We start from the raw sequence: 24,392 nt of genomic DNA, 5'->3' as shown, positions 1-24,392 counted from the left end.
TATTATATATAAATATAAAGCATTCTTTGCCAGCTTGAGGCCTTTGAAGACTCGTGAAGGTACAGGGGTAAAATGATGCAACAAAATATAGAGGAATCCTAAAGGAAAATGGTCTTTGTTGGTCTTTATGTTTTGCATGTCTTATGTTATGTCTTACATTATGAAAATTAGATAACAGTCTTGTGGAAAACAAACCATTGGAACAGATGCGTGTGCCCCAATCTAATCAACACGGTCTGGTATACATAGCAAACCCCCTGTGAGGAAGAACCGCTCAGCTGCCAGACTGCAGCTTCTGAGATCACAACATGTAAACAAGTCTTGATGTTGTTGTGTTGCTATTGTTGTTTTATGTCAGGCCAGTGATAGGAAGCTTGATGATATGGAGCCTAAGTTGTAACGTGGCAAATACTGCAATACTCTGTGCCTCACATAAAGGATTGTAGCCACCACTAGCAGCCACACACACACACACACACACACATAAACACAAACATGCTTTTACACCCGCAACATAAACACGTTCACACACACTGTGCATAGCGGGGGCCTGAGCGAGACCATGATTGCATGTTCACAGAGTGTCAAACGGTCAGACCACTGAGCTCAGTGTGCAGCTGATGTATACTTCACAGGGAATCAAAAAGTTATGGAACAAAACAAAGACACTTTCCCTTTTTTTCCCCGGGAATAGAGATTAAAATGTAATCTGTGATGAATAATAATGCAACAGTAGGTAAATTATTTTGAAAACCAAACTATAAACATGTCCATAGAGCTATGGGGCAAAGTGAGGGAAGGGCAAGAAAGTAATGAAATCCATGAAAAGGTTATTGGTTGAATTTTATTACCATCCAATATGGCAACGACCTCTGCCTGCTGAACTGCTGGCCCAGCATTATGAGTTAACAGAAAAATGAAGCTCTCGCTGTGTGTTTCTGTGTGTGGCAGGTGGATTGTGGGGTGGGTGAGCCAAGTCAGCCAAATGCTATTCCTTCAACACACACAGAGACACATCAGCTGGGCCGCAGAGTGACCGGACGTCACACCCCAGAGCCTTCACCTCCTATCTTGCTCCCTCTTCGCGTTTTCTCATCTCAGTCCTAATCAATGGCACAATCCCCTAAGAGGTTGGAGTTGGGAAACAACCCTGCTGGACACTGCTGCCACACCAGATGATCTTTCCCTTCTTTGTTCTGCGAGTTGCACAGCCATCTGTCTGGCCCCACTTCTAACAGGTCTTTGCTTATTGGTTAGATCACTTTCTGCTCTTATTTAATCCTGCCCCGTTGCTACTCATTTGCTTGCTTTACTTTTCAGCCATGCTGGTGGCTTGGCTCTATGGACGGCAATGTCAGTCTGTCAGTTTGTTGGCCTGTCGGCATTCATGGTCCCCAGATGATGAAGCACACTGGCTTTGGTGATCCCCTGTTTTTTGATCTAGTGCAACAATGAGGTTGACATTTCTGGTTTTCAGGGATTGCCTTGAAATTGGTACAAACATTTATGTCCGAGACAGTCCTTCCAAGAATAACAACATAATGAGTGCCCCAAAAGCCATAGTAATTATGACTTATCCGACCTAAGCATAGTAGGTAGTCAGATTATGTTATTATACAGCAACAAAGTCAATGTAAGGTGGAGGTCATGGTGGATGGATAAATCAAGAAAAAATCTTACTTTTACCCAGGAGACTGTTCTTCTCCCATTTCTTTCTGAATCAAAAGGTTGTTGTTTTTTCAACCAACCTAACTAAATATTTAGCTATTATTGTAAACATGATAACAAAGGTCTCCTAATCTTAAACTATTTCCTACCCAACTAAGGACTTATGATCTTTCCCTAACCCTTATCAAGTTTTCCTTGTGCCTTTACCTCACCAAACCATGCGTTGTAACATAAAACAGATTGATGATGACACATGATGTGGTCCTGCCAATAGGGGGGCCAGATCAGGAAACGCAGTGGTTCCCAAACCCTCTGTGGCCAAGGCACACCAAAGACCAAGCCAAAATCTCAAGGCACACCTGTGTTCATATTCCGTCAAAATCCCCTCTATAACACGTAGTATCACTGTTATCACTCTGTGAACATTTATTTAGCCTAGTCCTTGTAAGAAGTTATTGTCCTTCACACTAGCAGAGAGCCTTTGATGTGTCACACTCTAATATTTCCCACCATGCACAAATGGCTAAAACGGGTTCGCTTTGACAGATTTCTTTTTTTTTAATGATTGTTTTATTTATATTTAGGCCAAAGCATATAAAACCTAATGTTTCTATATTGTGAAATAAGTGTGTAGGAAAAAGTACAGATAAAGTACAGTGTTCCCCCCCCCCCCCATAAAATTCAAGTTTTGTTTTGTTTTGAACAGGTGCTCTTTTACTAAATAAACTAAACGCTTGTGCACGTTTCAGTTGCTTTGCGTATTTACATTCTCTACTCGCGAAGGACGGACCGAACCCCCACACACACACACACACACACACACACACACACACACACACACACACACACACACACACACACACACACACACACGTGAGGAGGAAAGGTAAGGAGAGAACTTAAAAAAATCTGTGCCAGGCACAGACCTCATCCAGCCCAGGCAGCACCCCCCAGAGCAGTAAACCTAGAGGAAACACTCAAATTAAATTACAAACCTTGTGTACAGTTAAATGCAATAGGCCTAATTGTTTCAAAATCCCACGGCACACCGGGATTTGTCTCGCGGCACACCGGTTGGGAGCCACTGTTCTAAAGGACAGTTCAGTTACAAACAACGTACTTTGGAGAACTTGTTGTCATGTCATTGGTCTATTTAATACTGCCTCTAATCTGTTCTATTTTCCTTATTGTTTTCTGTATTTATGACTCTTTGCTGTGCTATTCTGTTTCAGTAATTCATTAAGGCATTATTTTTTTTCAATTCTGTGGTGACACTTTCATTACTGTAATAAGCTGTGATTCATTTCAGTGGGTTGGAAAAAGGAACAGCCTGAATGCTAATGTGATGCATCGCCAAATGAGAGAGCAGCAGCAGGGATGGGTGGATAGGGAGTCCTGTCATCCATCAGTCTCATCTCCTCTCACTCTCCTCATGGTTGTCCTGACAGAGCGCATTCCTTACTCCTCTCTGTTGGCCAGAGGAACTGTTTACTTGGCTCTGTCTGCAGGCTCAAACCAAAACATGAGTTTTAGATGTGAGGCGAGTAGATTCCCCTAGAAAAAGATATGGCAGCAATTAAATGAGTCAAATGATAATATTTTCATGGCACACTCAAACAAATGAGTACAGCTTTGGCAAGAACGCACAATAGAGTTTGCCAAGTCCTGATTTTGCCAAGTTTCAAGGACAACCGCAGAGAAAGCAGGCTTCTGAAATAGTTATAGTTAAATGAATATTTACGAGTATTACAATATAGATTCAAGCATAATCTGAGACCTATACACTGTGAAAACAGAAAAAACTAAACAGGTTGAAACCTTTGAACTGTAAGCTGGGAATGATGAACACATCACATTGATTCAACAATCGTCCATTTAATATTGAAGCCAATTGTTCCAGGTCACACTTTTGATGGCTGCATTGACAGGAATTGAATTTCTCTTTCATTGTGAAATTAATTGTCCTAAAAATCGAAAGAAAAACAAACATACAGCACCTGTAAGCATACAGACAGCCATAAATGCAGAAAGCCATAATACACTTTACCGCACAAATACCCAATGGAACACAAGCAAGAACGCACAAACAAACTAAAAAAACCAGTACAAGCATGAATCTCTCTCTCAGCAGCAAATGTGAGATAATGCATGACCCATAATCCGCAGGCATGAAGTAATCTGAGCAAATGTGCATTTGGATTATCAGTCTGCACAGTCTAATCTGAAAAACTTCTCAAACTGGTTGATTGAGAGGTCATAAAAGAGTTTGGACCATGTGGAGATGTAGTGTCTCAGTATTTGTTTATTCAGCTCTAGCTAGATCGTATCTGCCGCAGCAGTTTGAGTGAACTTCGTGGTTAATTTGGGCCCTCGTCCTGGGTTTACCTCTTCTGTTGGCAGATCTCAAGCATGAAACGTGTTCCTATTATCATTGGCTGATATGTAGAGTTCCCTTGGCTGCTGCCATACATTTCTCTATGAGTCAGTGTTACTCTTATCTTCATGATGCACCACGTGACAGCAGCCTTGGCAGGTCTACCAGCACTCCGATCAGATTTAGAACGTACAAATGTACTTTTCTGTTGTACCCATGTTTCCTCATTCTGCCTCGTCAACTATACTAATAAATGTATTCATTAATGTTAATGAAAATATTATTGTATTATAAGTGATACTGATTTATATGTATCAAACAATCCTGGAGTATTAGAAGCTTTGACCTATCCAGGCATAATATGCAAACACACTTTCAGAAGAAATTTCATAGCACTAATGTTTTAAAGGTAATTTTCTTTTCCTGCTTTATCAGGTCTCGCCAGTTTGTTCAACATATCATATGAAAGCAGGAAAGGGAGTTAGAGATAACAACGTTGGTCTGTTAGTCCACCACTTTGGTTCACACTAAATATAATCCAGTGCAATATATTGCAACAACAACAAGGATTGGCACAACATTTTGTACAGATATGAATGTTTCCTAGACTATGAATCCTATTGACGTTAGTAATCCCCTTCTGGTGCCACCATCAGGGTGACATTTTTGTTTTCGAGTGAAATGTCTGTTCATCCTCAGATTTAATTTTGTGGATCCTTTCAACCTTTATCAACAGGTCTATTTCTCTCATACTTCACATTAAGAACAAAAACTCTTTTACTCCTTTTCCTAAACACAAATTAGCTAATGTTACAATGTTAAAGATTGTGAACATGGTACATATTATAGCCTACCTGCTAATCATCAGCATGTTAGCATTGTCATTGTTAACATGTTAGCATGCTAACTTTAGCATCACTGTGCCTCACAGTTCCCTTAAAAGTGAGACTTGAGACTCAAAATACATTTCACAATTCACTCTGGTGTATCAAGGCTATCGGTGTAACAAAAGGTCAGCTCCAAACATAAGCCCTGACACTAGAATCTGACATCATTATTTAACCTATTTCTAAAGATGTGTTGCCTTTTTGCCATTTGTCCTCTGTGTCACAGCTGTCACTGACTGCATGTTCCATCTCTGATGTAGTCTATAGGGACAAGTAGCTTATTTCACACACACACACACACACACACACACACACACACACACACACACACACACACACACACACACACACACACACACAGATTCACACCACAGACTTGTACACAGTCATGCCCACACATTCTTTGCACAGAAACGGACACATTCTTAACACAGCAGATAATGGCCTCATCCTTGTTTCTGTCCATTTGCTAATGTCCCATGTGTGCTCGCTTGGTTGGAATTCAGCCTTTATGCCCGTCTGCATTCTCTTCAATGAGCCACAGAGTGCGAGTGCATCCCTTGTGTGTAAATAGAGCATCTCAGTTCAAAGGAAAAGCCGTCCTAAAATAGAATTCCTGATAAAAATCACTTTGTAGCGGTCATTACATTTGATTATTTCCTGTTGATTTTTAATAAATTGTAATGTGCTTTTGTTCATGCTTTGGAAAGTCAGATGTCATTTCCTAGAATCAGTTTTCAACTAATCCTGTGGGCTTGAACTTCAGCTCAAATTATGATTTAAATAAATAGGTGTTATATGTGCACACAATAACTGTATGTGGGTCGCCAACATCTCAGTAGTCTCCTTTATTCAGAACACATTTCCTGACCATACTGCTCTCTGAGTGTACTGAGGCTACTGTGGTAAGAGAGATTCAAATGTCTGCCCGTTTATCTAATGGTATGTAATTGTTTAACACTGAGTCATATTGACAATTTAAGAAAGAAGCATTTATTCCTTCAGTTTGTTGGATTTATGTTTACTGTTGATTTTTCTATCAGTTGTAGATATAATGGAAATACAGGTACAACAACAAGACATCCTGTCATCTGTGTTTGAGTTGGAGTTACCCAAAATAACAACATACATCATCAAACAAGAGTTTAGGTAAGCATAGAAATGCAATGCACACTTCATTTAAAGCAGGGGTGTCAAAAATGCGGCCCGGGGGCCAAAACCGGCCCGCCAGAGAGTCCAATCCGGGCGGGGTGACTTTGCAAAGTGTAAAAACTTGTTGTTTTGATCATAAAGTAAAATACTGTTCCCAAATGTCCCTGAGGATATATCTATCTATCTACTGTAGATACCTGTGACGAAATGTTTTGTGCCTTTGTAGTTACACTGTGATCTGTAAGTTATAATGCACATGTGTAAATGATAAACTGATACTATTGTTGAAATTGCTCCTTTTCCTTTCTTAAGAAATTTCAGGTTGTTCATAATGTTTTGTAAAAAGATCAAATTTGAACATTTTCAGAATGTACTTTTTTGCACTAAAACAAAGGGAAACATTTGGAGTTGTTGTTATTTACAGGTTATTATGCTGTGATTTTACTGGTCCGGCCCACTTCAGATCAAATTGTGCTGCATGTGGCCCCTGAACTAAAATGAGTTTGACACCCCTGCTCTAAAGGGAGGAATACTGCTAAATTCAAAAAAGATCTCATTTAAATGAATCACGGTCTGATCTTCATCATTATTTTATTAGCACGCAGCAGCTTTTTCTCAACTAGTAAAATATTTCTATAATATATTCTCTTTGCTTGCAATTAAAATACCTACTGCACTGAAATTCAAACTGTGAAAGTTGTTGCTTCTCATCTTGATACCTAATCCCTTTTTACACCACATGAGTAGTTTCCAACCTTGTGCCCTCACATCCAGTCAAACATACTGTGTGGTGGGAGGTCGTGCATGTGATTACAATTTGATGTTACAGTTAGTGTGTTGAAGAAGCAAACCATGCAACAATCATAAGCCACAGTTTGAAGAGTTTGGCCACCACAAAATAATGAGCAAAAAAGCACAATTTGGGGCAGAGCATCCCTCAATATTTTTCCTTGAATTAATTTCCCCCACTTTAACTGCCCACTCCAGGTCCTCTCCTTTGCAAGTGTGACAGAATGTAAGAGTCGTCTGACAACTCTCAGAGTTGTGTTAAGTTTGCTCTGAAAACCCACCGGAGGCATAAAAGATGAGAAGCACTACTTTCAAACCCCCCCCCCTTCCCATCTCTCCTCGAGCTAAGTAGGCTGACTCTAACTGCAGGAAGTCTGGAGGCAGTGCACAGACACAGTTTCACAATTTAAAAACTTCATGTATCAAAGCATTGAGTTAACTTGACAAGTATTACTAAAGCTCATATCAGCAGAAATAATCACTTGATCTTCATTTTGAATCAAATTAATTGAACGTGTATTTTTGACCTTGGACACAGTAGCTGACAAAACAATTTCACCACATAGCACATAACCAATTGTCATAGAAATGTCGCCTATTTGTGCAAATCAAAACATTTCTGAGCATGTTGAAAGGCGTCCATGTTGGCTTAACATGTCAAATGGAAAGGTCTTTTTTTTGTCCTATATGTCTCTGGTTCATGGTTCTTAAATATTTAGATACGGGGGGTAACTCGTGCATTAGTTTGCTGTGAAATATGGCAGTTTAAAAATCCCCTAAACAATTGCTGTAAATTCCTGGAGCAAACTCTGCTGTGAGGGCCGCTCAGATGAATTATGTCTTAAACCTGTTGCTACTGCTCTTTACTTTACAGTAATATCCACTCACATGGAAGTTAAGCTTCATAAATGATGTCTATTTCACTGGTGATCTTTTTTCCCCTTGACCCACAACCTCACCAATCCTCTTACTTCCTCTACAGCTCTTTTCCCCTACTCTCTATCATGCCCCCATTTGAAATGAGTGTATTGCGTTTTATCTACCTCAGGAGAATAAAAACGCAGCGCCGAGCCTCCCCAGACCCTCCTTCCAGTTCGCAACAGGAATACAATCTTATAGATCCATCAATGTACCAACAGACTCTAATAAGAAATGGGGAAAGGCTCCACATAAAAGGCGCTAAATTAGTTTTTCTATGACAGTTCTATTTTGATTCTGTTCTTGGCCTGAAGAGATTTAAGATGAGTGACAACAGGGCAGACCATGAATTAGCCTCGTCTGGAGCCTGTTGTCTCCTTTTAATACTAATAGGAGACATGGGGGTCAGGAGGGTTGGTGCCTGTAGAGCTGCAATAGAACATGAGCACTTCCGGAGACATATGACACTTAATCAGGGCAATAAGGACAGAACAGGAGAAGCACTGAGAGGAAACTTTTAGTGAAATGACCTTTACTAACGTCAATGGATTAGCTTTCAGACGATTTAACAATGTGTCTCGAGCTCAGTCAGAAGAATTCAATGAGAGTGTATACTTGAAAAGTCCCCTGCAGTAAATATCAAGTTTGGACGACTTTCAGAACCTGGATGACTTTCAGATCGTCACTCAACATGTTAATATGTCATTATTTGGACTGAGCTGTCATTCACCAGAGCTCTGTTCACAGTCAAACACCTTTTCTCAAGTGTGAGCATCTCCTGAATATCAAAGGGAGCCAGGTAGTTTTCAAATGCATACCAAAACATTTTTTGCATATGTGCTCTTATTGCAACCCAGTGTTCGCAACTCCAGCTCCACTCACACATGCACACCAAAGTAGATCTTTGGTGACGCCTGGAGTCATGTTTGACTTGTATCACTGCAGATGATAGACAGCACAGGGACGTCAGCATTAAAAGTAGGTTGCGAGAAAATTAAACTTTGTGAGAGAATGTTGTGTAACACACAGAAATTAGATCGGGAACAGTGATTTATGACATCTCCAGTGAATAAACTCAAACATTACAGCTAAGATCATGTATGATTCTAATCCTGATAATAGAATTCATTGATAAATTTCTTTTTTTCCCCACTCTATAATGTTGTGTTGGCGTATGTCTCATATGTGCAGGTTGTATGGGGTATAAGATCACATCAATATTGTAATTCTAGCCTAGAAGTGTAAATTTAAGCCATTCCAATAAATGAATGGATGTGGTGCCACCTGGTGGTAATACACAGTACTTCACCAATATTATGCGCTTTCTCCATGTTTTACTGTCCCACCACTGACTTTCCTTCCAGCAGTGAACTGTGATACAGATGATTTATTATAAATCAATTATTCCCAAAGAAAACCAAGCGGCAGTGTCAGAAAGATAAGTGTCACATCTTACATATTATCAGGAAAAGTAGTTTATTTAGTAGGTAAAAGGGAATGCCTTTCGAAACTTTAGAACACAGGGTTACATCGCTGCGCTACAATGCTAGTAATTTATTTAAAACCTTCCTGGTAGTCACAATAACAATGCATTGTGCAACACATCATAACAAAGAGCCCTTTCAACTGGGGAACAACGAAATAAAGAGCTGGCATGAGATTTTGACTTTCATGTGATTGTTTTTCATAGATGTTATGACGCAAACATGGAAGACAAGTGTGAAATTTAAATATGATCAACAGCTAGCAGCAAAAAAATGAGTTTCCGCCACCAAATGGCAAGTGTCTAGTGAACAACCAGTCACCTAAAATTCAAAATGTCAAGGTAAATAAGCAGACATATGACTACAGCTACACACAATGACTAATGATATAGATTCAACAAAACCATGTCTGCCCCATCAATACACACGCACACGCACACGCACACACACACCTCTAAATTAAAAGAATATATAACACCTTGACATCTGATAATGTCGTCTGTACGCTATTCTCTTTCCACTTTCCCTTTGTCCTTGTTCTTGTCCCGTGGCATACGGCCCATGTTATAAAACTCTAAGTTTGGTCTCATGTCGGTGAGGTGAGCGAGCCGATTGGACATGGCAAAGAAAGCAGCAATGGCAGCGATGTCCCACGCATCCTCGCGGTCAAAGCCAACTTCCTCCAAAGACTGGAAATGCTGCTCTGTAATGGCATCGCTGCGACACACAGCCATCGCAAAGTCCACCATAGTGCGCTCCCGAGCTGACAGCTCTGCATTTTCATAGCTAACAACGACCTGCGTGAAAGTAGGGAGAGCGGATTAGAAAAAACAGAAAATGTATGCCATTTAATAACTTTTTTGAATCACAAAAACATTGTTTTGCTGTGATTGATTAAAATGACGAGTATAACTTAACTACACTTGTGTGACAACTATAGTAATTGTGTATTATAATACACAAAGCAGAAGCAAGTAGTAAAAATCAATTAAAGCTTGTACCTGATCGGAAAGAGTGGGTTTCTTAGAGTAGATGCGGTGCAATGCACTGTGGGATACCACACAGTAAAGACACTTGTTGTGGATACTGGTAGCAACTACAATCAGCTCACGATCTGCCTTGGTCAATCCACCTGGAAGACATTATCAAATTAATATGAAATCATGAAATAAATAACACACATTCACACAACAACAATACAATATAAAGTACATATCATCAGAGCTGGTTGGTTTTAGTCAGCAAAGGTGTGTACAGATAAATGAGCATGTTTCCTCTTGGAACCGTTCCATGATATTCAGGAAGTGGCCACAATGCCAAAAACAAACGTGCAAAAATAATTTTATAATGTTCAGTTTAGTAGAGATGGTGTGAGAAAGGTTTTGATTCACACCTCTGAGGTTGTAGCGTATGGTTTTGTTGTTCAGAGGCCAATATGGCTAAACACATGTAATAAAGCCAGATAGTGAAGTCACACATTAGTTAGCTAAAGTGGAGTGAGTTTTTTTTTTATCATTCACTTCTGAAAAGCTGAAACATGATAATGGGGAGCTGTTCATATTCCAAGCCACTGATTCTTAATTGGTCTACCCTCAGGGTCCACATTTCACATTAGTCAATAAGTCACGGTTTATACATAGGCTAACGAAGCACCCATGTTATTTCTTTATTTTTTAAGAAAATGAAAGCAAAAAAAGTGTGAGGTTTAAAACCTAAAAGGAAAAAAAATCCTAATACATAATGTGCTCTGCAGATCTCTTGTTGCAATGATTGCAATCAACGGTTTTATCATGGCCCTCTCGTTGTGACGGCAAAATCTCTTCTTCCTGCCAAGAGCATTGCCAACTCAGCATCTTTTCTGCTATATATTTAAGACCCCATTGGTGACTTATTTATAACAAGTGCACATCAAGTCACTTCTTTTTTTTTTTTTTTTAGTTATATTTTTGGGCTTTTCATGCCTTTATGATAGAGAAGTGCAGATTGTGAAAGGGGGGAGAGAGAGGGAACGACATACAGCAAACGCCACAGGTCGGACTCAAACCAGTGGCCGCCGTGGGACGCCTGTGCTACCGGTTGAGCTACCGGGACGCCCCCATCAAGTCACTTCTGATGAACAAAACGTTCATGCACGTGTATGCAAAACGATGCAAAAAGCAATGAAGTTTGTGTATGTTGTTCCTATGTAGACAGGTTGGGTTGCCTCTTACATGTTTGTGCCATTGTCTCATAATCTGTCCATGACACAACCAGAAGAGCCAAATAGAGTGCAGCCCTAAAAAAAACAAAAACACAGCAGTAGCCTACTGAATTTGAATTAGATGTTTATCCTGTCTTAGGGAACCAAGCGCTGTCCTCAGGATGTCAATACAGTCTATCACCACCCCTGAGTACCACCACTTGCACTTACTGCCCCCACTGAGAAACATAACAGACACAAACACACACCTGTCTCTTTGTTCATTAGTTCATTGTAGTAAGCGAAGAAGGCTCTGAACTCTGCAGGTCGATGAGAGAGGGTTTTGAAGACATTGGGCAAAAAGCCTCCCTGTGGAGGAGGAAATGTGACATTAGAAGGTAGTAAAATAAGACTTGTGACAATGTGTAGTAGGATTAAATGTATATTAGTGTTTTTACCTTTGACTCAACTTCCTCCATTACCTCCACTATATCAATAGGTAGGTCTTTCTTGGAAGGGATTGGATAGCGACTGATGTTCTCCGGTGGCGGATCACTGCTGGAGAAGTGTCTGATCCCCGACGCCGCCTTCCCCCGAGACACGCAACACGACCGGAGAGACGCCTGGACCGAGGACAGGAGTCACACGAGTCATACAGAAACAGGACTACAAAAGAGTAGAGACGTATTGGACCACTTACCAGCTGTGTAAACACAGGGGGACGCAATAACCTCGAGACGAGGTTACTCGCCATGTTTCCTGGTTGGGAAGTGCAGGAGAGGAGCACAGGCGGAAGAAGCGTTCCTGCAGTCAGCTCTGGTTGTTTCAAGTCTTTTCAGAATAGTAAAGTCAGGCAAATACCTGTGAGGTATCACGTTACTGCTGCTAATGTTTTAAAAAAAAAGAAGTTTTTCCAACTGTCCAACCGTTGCCTGTGCAATTGTTGTGGTGGGTTATATCAGAAACCTATAATCAAGACAGCGTTTGTGTTGTTTGTGCTTCGTTGATATGTCAGATATCAGGATCCAGTAAACAATCCAATCATAGAGCCTGCTGTCTGCCCGCCCTCGTGCACTACTCCTCCTCGCCGCCAGGGGGCAGTGTAGAGTTGACTGAGAGTGTTTCTACGGAAAGGTTGCTTTGTTTATATGCCTGTATTTAATGCAGGTTACAGCCAACACGCCCCAAAGATAAATAGTTTAATTCAAGTTTGATATGAAAGGGGTTAGTGCAGGGTCTCTCAATATGAACTAAGTACTCTGGATTTATTATTCCATAGACGGTAACATGTAAATGGCTCGTATGCTCCCTGAAGAGACAAAACCCTGGGCAATAAAAACCCTCTATACACCCCTTGACCCGGAAATGACTTTAGTCGCGAATGAGCGACAGATTTTCATTCATCGGTTTGGATAATTCATCAACACAAGAACAATAATCGACTACGACTTGAACATTAAAGCAAACATGTTTTACCATGTAAGTACATGTATTACTTTCCGTGTATGTGACGGCTAATAGCCAGAAATAGTGTTTGGTTTATAATTGTGTGCCTAGCTTGATCGGTTAGCATAGCTAAATTAGTTTAACAAAACTTCTTAAATCATCACCGCATTGTTTAGCATTGTTATTTTATAGGCATGCAAAAATACCACCAGTTTTTCCTATTGTCTCTTATTAACTAGATGCACCGAGGCAGCCCCCGCAAGATCACGTTCATAATAACTTAAAACAATAAAACGTCTATTACATTGTGTAACCCACAGTACCAACGGAAGCGTTGTCGTTATGTGTTCTCAGATTTCTTTGGAGCATGAAATATTACTACACCCGCGGTATTTTGGCCCTAACCTCCTCAACACCGTGAAGCAGAAGCTTTTCACAGAAGTGGAGGGTACCTGCACTGGCAAGTGAGTGACTGCAAGACTCAATCATATGCAAACCATTACATACAAATAAGTAGATTTTCTTTTCTGAGTTTCTTAGCCAAATGGCACAGTGGCTGTAATTTGACTGGACAATTGTCATTTCAGGGACATGTTGCATATATTAGGTTGAAACAGATGTTACTAAAGTGCATTGAACTTCGAGCTAATGCATGTTGGTTCACACTTTCAGAGGAAGAGGCAGATATAAACAAATGTGCATTTCCATCTCCTGCATTGGGGATAGACTATCAAGTAATAACAATATTCTGGTATGATTTGCCTAAGGATGGTCTGATCTATTTGTACCATAATATATGTAATGATTTTGAATATTTAAGTTGAAGTCATTTTGATGTATGGCCTATAGAAAACTGCTTAAAACTGAGTTTTGACTTAGCAATTTAGAAAAACACAGCTGAAGGCAACATGTCAGGTCCAGTATTTGTTATGCCCTTTAGGTCATCATGACAGTATAAACATGCATAACAAAGTCCTTAACTTTGCATTGTTATTCCTGCATGCACATGTACATGTCATTTATTTATGTTTGTCTTTCCTTCAGGTATGGCTTTGTCATCGCAGTCACTACCATTGACAACATCGGGGCAGGTGTAATCCAGCCAGGGAGAGGATTTGTCCTCTACCCAGTCAAGTACAAGGCCATTGTGTTCCGCCCATTTAAAGGGGAGGTGGTTGACGCTGTGGTCACTCAGGTTAACAAGGTGAGTCAAATCTGACATAACACATGACATGTTTCTAATAGAATACCTCATCTTGACACTGCACTGCTCAATAACAATTTGTAATATCCAAAGTGTGTACATTTACCTATAAAACATCTGCACAGTATTGTAACTGGTTATTTTAATGGCTAAAACTCATGTTTACATATGTTTTCCAACTAAAACTATGTCATTAAAAAGTAAAACGAGATGCTTTGTGATATAAATAATTAATGATAAAGATAACGTGACAAAGATGATTGTACAAGACATGCCTGTGTTATTTATTGGCCAATGACATTCTTTACTGTTATAGGGCACATCTTCATCAAAATAAATGTTCTTCCAGTGAAGAGTTTATGCTTTTGTAGTAGTTGATGTGTTGAAAGTATTGAATAACCTATAATGGAAATTTTCTTTTGTGTCGTCTTTTCAAATGATATTTTTTCTGTTTTCTTCAGGTTGGATTGTTCACAGAAATTGGTCCCATGTCTTGCTTCATCTCTCGCCATGTGAGTCAGTTTAACATAATTATGGTTATTGGTAGGCTTTAATACACTTTTTAATTTATATTATCTTTATCTTACAAAAAACTTTGTTTTTGCAGTCCATCCCCTCAGAAATGGAGTTTGACCCCAACTCCAATCCTCCCTGTTATAAGACTGTTGATGAGGTAAGAATATCCATTGTTTTTTCTTAGTACCAGCCGGAGATTAAAGAAATTACAAGATTACACAAAAGGGTTTATTGAAGAAATCTGATGATCACCAGATAATTTCATCCCTTTGTCTTTGACGACTTAAATAATATATATATATATATATATATATATATATATATATATATATATATATATATATATATATATATATATATATATATATATATATATATATATATATATATATGTATGTATAATGAATACATGTAACAATCCAGGTAACTCTATTAACACTGGTGTTCAAGAGGGTATTTTCAGGAAATAAAAGAAGGCAAGAGTGGAACATAAAGCATAATGTCATAATTTCTGTCTTGCATTTAAGGATGTTTTTCTTCTCCTTTTCAAGGACATTGTGATCCAACAAGATGATGAGATCCGGCTAAAGATTGTGGGAACAAGAGTGGACAAGAATGACATTGTAAGTGTTTTCTTTTTTCCTCCTCTTCTCCTCCCCATATGCAAAACTCCCTATATCTCATATGTTACACAGTAGTGTATAGAAGTGATGTACTGTATGTTAGTTTACATTAAGTTAAAAACAAGCTCTTTCCCTTGTTTTTTCAGTTTGCGATTGGATCTCTCATGGATGATTATCTGGGTGAGTTTTACAAATAACATTGTCATATAAGTGGTTGTTAGATGGGCCTTAACTGAAACCATTTCTTACATAGATGTCAAATTATAGGAAAATAAGGAAAACGTTGTATTGATTCAATTTAGTAACTGGTTGCGATGGAACAGTTTTATGCGGCGTACGAGCTGAGTTGAGTTATGTTTTTTTATTTTCTCTTTTATGATTGATTGTTGAACTTGCCTTCTTTACTTTATTTCCAGGTCTTGTGAGCTGATTCGCCCTAGAGGGAGCACATTTCACATGGAACATTTTATGTAGTAGCCTAGCTATTTCTATGTCAAAATCAATATTTTTTTACACAGGAAAAGCCCTATAGCGACATTATGACAATTTGTTTTTATTAGAACTGGTGTAAGATTCAAAGGAAATGCAGGAGAATGATTGCTAAATGCATAGCAAGAGGGCATACAATGCAGAAGCAGTACACATTATTTTTACTCATGTAGAATTCCCCATTTCTGTCTTGACTATTGTTTTTTTTTGTATGCGGACTGTAATAAAATATTTTATTTGTTGTTATATCTTTGTATGCTTTTTCATCTTTTAAATGTCACTGTATGTTAATATCTCGTCAAAGCAGTGATCTTTATTAATGTGCAAAGAGACTTGTACACGTAACATTAGAGAACCGTCTCTGTGAACAATGATGCGACACGTGAACGCGGAAATTTCAGGGGCGCGCACGACTGGTGGCCGTAAATACGTCAGCGGAGCGCTGGGTCTTTCTTTCTCTCGTCCTGAAGATGGCGGCAGGGGTGAGTAAAATGGAAAGACTGCTATTTTGGGGGTTTTCATTTATCTTTCCTGTTGCAATCTGCCTTAAATCAGGCCCATCCGTGCTAGTTTTGAGTACATTTGCACGTAAACTATACTTTCGACCTGTTAAGTAGCCGTTATTGGTGTTATTTCCGAAGAATTTCATTCATTGTTCATACAAACTACGGTTAGCTTTTTGCTATCCTGACGTTGCATTCACGGTGAATGACGCACCTCTTCTGGCCCAGGTTTGTGCCACGTTACCGTTGCTACATTCAAGCTGGGAAAACTTGCTGTTGTATTTGGAGGTGTTTTCGCTTAATGTTGGTCCTTATGTCCTTTTCCTGTATTTGACTTTGTCTATAGCGGCTCGGTATACAGCTGTTCAAACGAAAGCGATCGGGCCATCATACCGGTAATGATAGCTGGCACCCGTTAGCATTTAAAACGAGCTGGAAGCCACGTGAATATAGCGTAATGCTGACGTGTAGTTGTTTAAAAAATGTATATTTTGGCCGTGGTTGACTGCATTCCTATTTAACTATGCTATACCCCAGCAGGTCCGCATTGCTCCTATTCCTGACGTGTACATTTTAAATGGTCAATCTAGATTTTAGATGGCCCCATTGATTTGAGTCAGACCAAGCAATCTCACCGACACTCGATGTGTGGCTTTACTCGCCATTGTCTTTTTGTAGATATTTCACAGCGTCTTTTAAAAATAAAAAGAACGACATTACAAGGACAACATGGGTATTTTCTTTGTACCATACGAGAAGCCACGACACCATTCTTGCTAACCTCTTAGCAAAACTGCAAATGTGTGTTCAAATGGGATGTTTGATTAAATAAATAATCTCAGTGTTTTCTCTTCTCTATTTCAGACTCTGTACACATACCCAGAGAACTGGCGGGCCTTCAAGGCCCAGATTGCAGCCCAGTACAGTGGGGCTCGCGTCAAAGTCGCCAGCAACTCCCCTGCCTTCACCTTTGGGCAGACAAACCGTAGCCCTGCCTTCCTCAACAACTTCCCTCTGGGCAAGGTTAGTGCCATTATGCTTGGCTTGTAAGACCTTAGTTCTTCATTATAGCTCTTGTTTCAATGGCAACCATGAATGTTGCACATTTAAATTTCCTTAAATAATAAAATGTGTTTTAAGTTTAAATGCTTAACCAGTTTGACAACAACACGTGTGTAACAAACATCTCATGTTCTGGATAGAAACATGCTACATGTGTTAACTTGAATTCTGCCATTGTTTTGTAGGTACCTGCCTACCAGGGAGATGACGGTTTCTGTCTGTTTGAGAGTAATGCCATTGCTCATTTCTGTAAGTCTAACATTCAGCACCCTATTTAGGTGCTCGTACAAAATATTTATTTGTTTACCTAGATTCTTGAATTGTGAAATTAATCATGGCATGCCACAAATTCTAGACCAGTTGGAAATGCCCGTCTAGAATTTGTGGCACGCCATGATAAAATTCTCAGGTTACTGTGCACTAGCATGTGTAGTACATCTGTCATGGCACACCTAAATGGAATACAACTATTAAAAGTTATACCTGATGGACAGGTCTGTTGGAAATATCTGTTCCACTATATGCTACACTTTAATTTCTATATTTGATATCTATTATAAAACATTCTACAATCTATAACTGGTGTGATTTCAAATGATTATTTTTTGATTTCTTTTAACACTTTCAACCTCAACCACAGTGAGCAATGATGCCCTGCGTGGTGCCACTCCCCAGGCCGCAGCCCAGGTGCTTCAGTGGGTGAGCTTTGCTGACTCTGAGATCATCCCTCCAGCCAGCGCATGGGTTTTCCCCACTCTGGGAATCATGCAGTTCAACAAGCAGGTTTGCACCTCAGCATTTTCTGGTCGAGTAAAGACTTAAGTGATTATTTGGTAGCAGCGGTGGAAGGTGAGTGCCATTTCCAGCTGGCCAGAGTGTGACACCCATCAGTTGAGACTTGGCACTTGACCATGCAGTACCGGTCAATATACGGTTTATATGTTGTGTAATTCTGCATAGTCATTCTTCTGTCTGGGTCTGTCCAGGCCACAGAGCAAGCAAAGGAGGATGTGAAGAGGGCCCTTACAGTGCTGAACCAACACTTGAACACGCGCACCTTCCTGGTGGGAGAGAGGATCAGCCTGGCTGACATCACTGTGGCCTGCTCTATGATCTGGCTCTACAAACAGGTTTGACATGCATATGATGTTAAAGACTATATTCTCCATAGAGCAACACTTACTAATATTTGGGGTCCAAATACTCTCCACAACGCCCTAACACGCCTCTCTCATATGTAGGTCCTTGAGCCTTCTTTCCGTCAGCCTTACCCCAACGTGACTCGCTGGTTTGCTACCTGTGTCAACCAGCCCCAGTTCAAGGCTGTCCTTGGAGAGGTCAAGATGTGTGAAAAGATGGCCCAGTTTGATGGTGAGTCAGCATCAATGAGATTAGAAGATGTGCATATTGAGTATGAAGCTGGCTGTTGGAGCATACTGTCTAATTTAAAGGATGAAATTAGACATGCGCTTGCCTTTTTGTTAACACTGCAGTTGTCTTTAATTTGAGGATTGCACAAAAATAACTACATGTCATTTGACAAATTGCTATTTGTTCAAGTGAAACAATGTAAAGGAAACGCTACTTTCAGGAACATAATTCCTTTTTGGGGTTTTTTAAAGGAGCAAATTTCCTCAAATATTTCACAATTCATCTCCAAAGAACTAGACTGAAAGAAAACTCCCCTCTTTGAGGAAAGCATATGGCCCCCTGTCTGGGCAAGGCGGTGTCCAGTTATGGCACAAAGTCTTAATCTGACGGGGGAAGAGAAACCTGAGACCATGTTCATCCCAGTCAACTCTTGTCAATGAGTAATAGGCTGGTTCATGCTATGGGCACAAGATATCCAATAACTAAAATGTACTTTAAATGTTGTCTGTTAATGTCTGGTTAAGACCTGAACTGACATGTTACTCTATAAGACACATTTACTATACAGGTTATGAGTTCAGCTATTTGGAACATTTAACAGAAAACATGTTTTTGTTTTTGATTCTCCAGCCAAGAAGTTTGCTGAGATGCAGCCCAAGAAAGATGCCCCTCCCAAGAAGGAGAAGGCCGGAAAAGAGGCAGCCAAGCCCCAGGAGAAGAAAGAAAAGAAGAAGGAAGAGAAGAAGCCTGCTCCAGAAGAGGAGATCGACGACTGTGATGCTGTGTTGGCCGCTGAGCCCAAAACCAAGGACCCCTTTGCACACCTGCCAAAGAGGTAAACATATCTTTATGCTTTCCTTGTCTAAGGCATTCGTTTGCATTTTAATTTTTCTGATACCAACTTGTATATCGACAGTGGCCAACCATGTACAATGGAGCCAATAGTCTGCATGTTTTCCTACAGAAATGTCACAACCTTTGGTTTTAAGATCATGCTCACAATGCATAATTAAAGATAAATTAAACAAGGTTGGGTCGCTGCGCAAGCCTGTGCTTGTCTAGGAAATAATTAGATTTTTAATACCATAGCTGCTCCTTCTCAAAAGTTGTCTGACAGAGACGAGCTTATAGGCTACTCCAATAAAGATACTCCTCTTTGGGGAAAGCATATGGCCCCCTGTCTGGGCAAGGCGGTGTCCAGTTATGGCACAAAGTCTTAATCTGACGGGGGAAGAGAAACCTGAGACCATGTTCATCCCAGTCAACTCTTGTCAATGAGTAATAGGCTGGTTCATGCTATGGGCACATACCAGAATAAACCTCAAGATCTAAAGTTGATCTTGGGGTATTAAAACATTACTATGTAAGATGGGCTAGGTTGTGTAAGTAGTTTGTATTGCTCCAATTGGACTTTGTACTTCCTGTAATGTAGTCTTTAAATTTTAAGGTAGCAAGTGGCATCTTTCACCTTTTTTTTCTTTTCAAATTACACGTCACACATGAAGTTTGCTACAGTTAAACCAAACTTGCATGTCTGGCCATATCATTTATGACATTTGCCTAATTTCCACACCTTGTCTTTACACTACATACACAGAAAGCAGATTTATGTGACCTAATCTTTCTCCCTTTCTTTTTAGCCCATTTGTCATGGACGAGTTCAAGAGAAAGTATTCCAACGAGGACACCCTGACCGTAGCCATTCCCCACTTCTGGGAGCACTTTGACAAGGAGGGATACTCCATCTGGTACAGCCAGTACAAATACTCCAACGAGCTTACACTCGCCTTCAAAAGCTGCAACCTTATCACAGGTGAGACTAGGCAGCTGCCACTTTACCCAACACTTTGACTAACCCTACATACTTGTTGTTGTTCTTTGACCCAACCCTAACATATAGTTTTTGTAAACACAATGTGAATCAATTCATACTCAAGTGTTCATGGTAAATTATTTTAAAGTAATGTAGTTTAGGTTTGTAGAATTATTGAACATCAACTGGAGGCCTAGTGTGTAGATTATTTAGTGACATAAACCTGTTTCCGGGGGGATTTGACCCATATTTCGGCAGCTGTAGCACAACCTTTGGTTTTAAGGTCATGCTCACAATACATAACTAAAGATAAATTAAACAAGGTTGGGTCGCTGCTCAAGCCTGTGCTTGTCTAGGGAATAATTCGATTTTTAATACAGCTGCTTCTCAAAAGTTGTCTGACAGAGACGAGCTTATAGGCTACTCCAATAAAGAAACTCCTCTTTGGGGAAAGCATATGGTCCCCTGTCTGGGCAAGGCGGTGTCCAGTTATGGCACAAAGTCTTAATCTGACGGGGGAAGAGAAACCTGAGACCATGTTCATCCCAGTCAACTCTTGTCAATGAGTAATAGGCTGGTTCATGCTATGGGCACAGTAAGAAGACTGACCGTAGGGGGCTAAAATTACATGTGTTTTTTTTAGATTTGTGACTCATGAAGTTGCTGTGTATCATCCAGATTAACTTTGCCTAGTGTTCAATGTGTCGAGCACAATTCATTATGTATGACTTTTTGTTACGATTGAGTGTTAAAATGTCTCAACCCCCTTCATGTTAACAGGTATGTTCCAGCGCCTGGACAAACTCAGAAAGAATGCGTTCGCCAGTGTCGTCTTGTCTGGCACCAACAACGACAGCATCATCTCAGGCATCTGGATCCTCAGAGGCCAGGACCTCGCCTTCCCTGTAAGTTTTGAAATGGGAAAACACGCATTCCACGATGTTCTGACCTGATAACATCCCACGCAACATCTAGCATGTTTAGATTTGGACTGTAATTTGTGTAAAGTCACTATATAAAATACTTCAGCTTAACATTAACAGATGTTTTCTGAGTGACGAATGTGGGTTAGTAGAGACGCATCTGAGAGTTAAAGGAAGTCCCCTGTCTGGGCAAGGTGGTGTCCAATTATGGCACAAAATCTTAATCTGACGGGGGAAGAGAAACCTGAGACCATGTTCATCCCAGTCAACTCTTGTCAATGAGTAATAGGCTGGTTCATGCTATGGGCACAAGATATGCAAGAACTAAACGGTTAAAAGATGTCTGCACTGCTGTCATTTGAGCCCAAGGTAATGCACTCACATTCAAATTATGTATTTTTATTCCCTTTTAGTTGTCTTCAGACTGGCAAATTGATTACGAGTCATACGAGTGGCGCAAGCTGGATTCCAACAGCGAGGAGTGCAAGACCATGGTAAAGGAGTACTTTTCCTGGGAGGGAGACTTTAAGCATGTGGGTAAAGCCTTCAACCAGGGCAAGATCTTCAAGTGAGAGGACACTGGGACAGTCGGAAGAAAGTCCTCTTCGCTTCTGCGTTCCAGCACTTAAAACCTATTGACTTTCAGCCACCACGTGCTTACTTTACTGCAAGATTGACAGTGTTTGAAGACAAGAGTGAATTGTCTCAGTGGCCCAAACTGGTTTTTTGTTTGACCTGCGAAATAAAGCATTTTCCACAATGCAATCTATGGGATTTGATATTTGTGGTCTGACTTCAGTCTTTGTTCAAGTTTTGTGTGGTTACCCTTCTACAAATGCATTTAATTTCCTCTATCTTTTCCCAGTCAGTATCACCCAGAAAAGCAACACATGATATGGTAATGGGTAAAACCATTTGTTTGGTTTACACAATGATCAATAAACAGACTTGAAAGAGCAATACAAAAGCAGTCAAATCGTGTTTTCGTTTTTTTGTGGTACACCTTGCTACAGTCACGTTTCTTTAACAGTTGACATCCCTGTTGTATGATTCAACAGTTAACACTTCTGACCACACCCAATGTTAATGCTGGGTGTGGTTGTTGATGAGTCAGTTGAACCTTTTAACCAGAAGAGGTCAGTGAAACAGCCTTTTAGCTTTGTTGAATTACTGTAACACTAGTGGCTCGCAATAGAAGATACTAGACATTTGTTCCACACATCCTGCTGATGTGAGTTCTCCGTGTCATGCATCCTGACTGGGAAACTTTTTTTGTTTAGAACACTTGCATTAGTCTGTAGAGGAACAACTGTTAAACCTAAAGGTTCAGCTGATGGTGCAGTGTTTTCTTATTCCAGCAGGGGGCAGGCAAAGACTTCACATTGGAATGCTGTTGAATTGGGAGCATCTAAAAGAAGTCTGGGCTGTGTTCTGTGGTTTTCCCAATCCAAGTCAAGAATGTCGTCTGCTTTAAACTATGGGTTCTTGTTTTGATGTTTCTGGTGTTTCCCCACGTAGAGGAAGCCTGAAACTAATGTGAAAAGAATATCCACTTGGAGGCCCTCTAAAAACAATGTCTTATACAAGGCCAAAGGTCTCTAACATAAAACTTGTGCTTTTTATTTCCCTGTCAGACCACATTTAGCTTTGTATATTACCAAAAACCTTGAGTTAAATCAACTCAGGTTCATATAAGAATACATACATACGTTAGAAATCAGCATTGAAAGGGGAAAATCCTACAATGAGTCCAGAAGAATTACCATTTAATAAATTCACGGACATACATACAGTATCCTGCAAACGCAACTTATTTATTTCCTAGGCAGATATAAAAATATGTGGTTTGACCACACCCTACTAAAATGCAGAAATGCTATTCTTTCGGGTGCCTACTTCTGCAAGTTGGTATCGTTAAAAAAGAAACTGTTCCCATTAAAAGAAATTGACTGCTTAAAGCCATTTCCTGTGCATACATACTTTCAGCCATTCTTCTCACGTCAGACTAAAAGCTTCAATTGAAAACTAAACTTCACTGCAAACTTTCCATTCTTTCATTTCCTTTTCTTCCTAATGATTGAGGAAAACATTTGTGAAGCTTCATATGATTTTTCTTTCCTGTGTGGTAGAGTTCATGTTGGACAGTGAAGACGAATCATTTGTTTGAATCGGACACACCCAACCATATCGAGGTTTGTATCTTTGACTGTTCCCACACCTGGCTTATCCTTTCACTTCTGCTATAACTGATTTCTTTGTTTGGGGACTCTTTGAGCTAATAGCCGCAGGTAAAATAGGACACCTGGACCAGCCCATATATTGAATCAAAATTGCATTCATAAGGATTCACATCCTGTTTGAATGTCGGTCTTGAGATGTTGATTAATGTATAATGCACAATCAACCCTAGTTCAATCACTTAATGTGTTAAAATCTTGGGTGGATCTGTTTTTCTCTGACACACACACACACACACACACACGAGAGATGCACAAGAAAATAATCTCATCCTTGCATGAGTCAGATGTGTCATTTTTTCCAACCTACTAAGCGTGATTCAAGTTAAATTTGGCGCAACCATCTTCGTGTTGAATCAAGGAGGCCATTTTAGATTGTTCTGCGGTCTCATGGAAATCAGAAAATGGAAATGTTCCCACAACAGCCAAGCGCCCAAGTCCTTGAACACATGACTCACCCATCCTGTGGATCGTGGTGGAAGAGGGCTGTAACTTGAGCAAATAACTTCAACTTCACCCATAGCGTTGCAGCAGTTACAACACTGCTGATGGCTAACCCTTCGATTGCTGAAGGAGTGGTGTTTGAAAACGCTTTTCATCATGTAATCAAATATGAAATGAATGTCAGGAGAACACACACAGTTTTAAGCCTCTTGAGGTAAGTTACGCAATGGCAGCAATATTAAGTCCATACTATATTCTGGTCCTTATTTGTGTTTAGTTACTTCAGAGTTAAAAAGCTCAACTAAAGCCA

General features: G+C 40.0%; 3 protein-coding genes across 3 annotated transcripts; 2 read left to right on the top strand and 1 right to left on the bottom strand.

The window, feature by feature from the left end:
- Window positions 1-9,245: 9,245 nt before the first annotated feature.
- Window positions 9,246-12,513, bottom strand: LOC115014420 (uncharacterized). Its single transcript, XM_029441242.1, has 5 exons — window positions 12,152-12,513; window positions 11,910-12,074; window positions 11,721-11,820; window positions 10,274-10,404; window positions 9,246-10,069 (listed from the first exon to the last, which is right to left on the bottom strand). Exons 1-5 carry the CDS (start codon window positions 12,203-12,205, stop codon window positions 9,779-9,781), a joined length of 741 nt encoding a protein of 246 aa, XP_029297102.1. The 5' UTR covers window positions 12,206-12,513; the 3' UTR covers window positions 9,246-9,778.
- Window positions 12,514-12,775: 262 nt separating this feature from the next.
- On the top strand, window positions 12,776-15,975 carry polr2g (RNA polymerase II subunit G). The gene is made up of 8 exons (XM_029441243.1): window positions 12,776-12,930; window positions 13,252-13,361; window positions 13,942-14,101; window positions 14,563-14,613; window positions 14,709-14,774; window positions 15,169-15,240; window positions 15,387-15,420; window positions 15,657-15,975. The coding sequence occupies exons 1-8, from the start codon at window positions 12,919-12,921 to the stop codon at window positions 15,668-15,670; spliced, it is 519 nt and encodes a 172-aa protein (XP_029297103.1). The 5' UTR covers window positions 12,776-12,918; the 3' UTR covers window positions 15,671-15,975.
- A 141-nt stretch (window positions 15,976-16,116) lies between these two features.
- eef1g (eukaryotic translation elongation factor 1 gamma) lies at window positions 16,117-22,371 on the top strand. Its single transcript, XM_029441241.1, has 10 exons — window positions 16,117-16,211; window positions 17,097-17,255; window positions 17,480-17,543; window positions 17,935-18,077; window positions 18,281-18,424; window positions 18,536-18,665; window positions 19,296-19,500; window positions 20,306-20,478; window positions 21,259-21,383; window positions 21,815-22,371. The coding sequence occupies exons 1-10, from the start codon at window positions 16,200-16,202 to the stop codon at window positions 21,971-21,973; spliced, it is 1,314 nt and encodes a 437-aa protein (XP_029297101.1). The 5' UTR covers window positions 16,117-16,199; the 3' UTR covers window positions 21,974-22,371.
- Window positions 22,372-24,392: the final 2,021 nt, after the last annotated feature.

The sequence above is a fragment of the Cottoperca gobio genome, chromosome 10 (genome assembly GCF_900634415.1).
Source record: "Cottoperca gobio chromosome 10, fCotGob3.1, whole genome shotgun sequence".
Classification (NCBI taxonomy): domain Eukaryota; kingdom Metazoa; phylum Chordata; class Actinopteri; order Perciformes; family Bovichtidae; genus Cottoperca; species Cottoperca gobio.
Note: the sequence above shows the minus strand (reverse complement) of the source record. Positions and strands in the feature narration are given on the sequence as shown.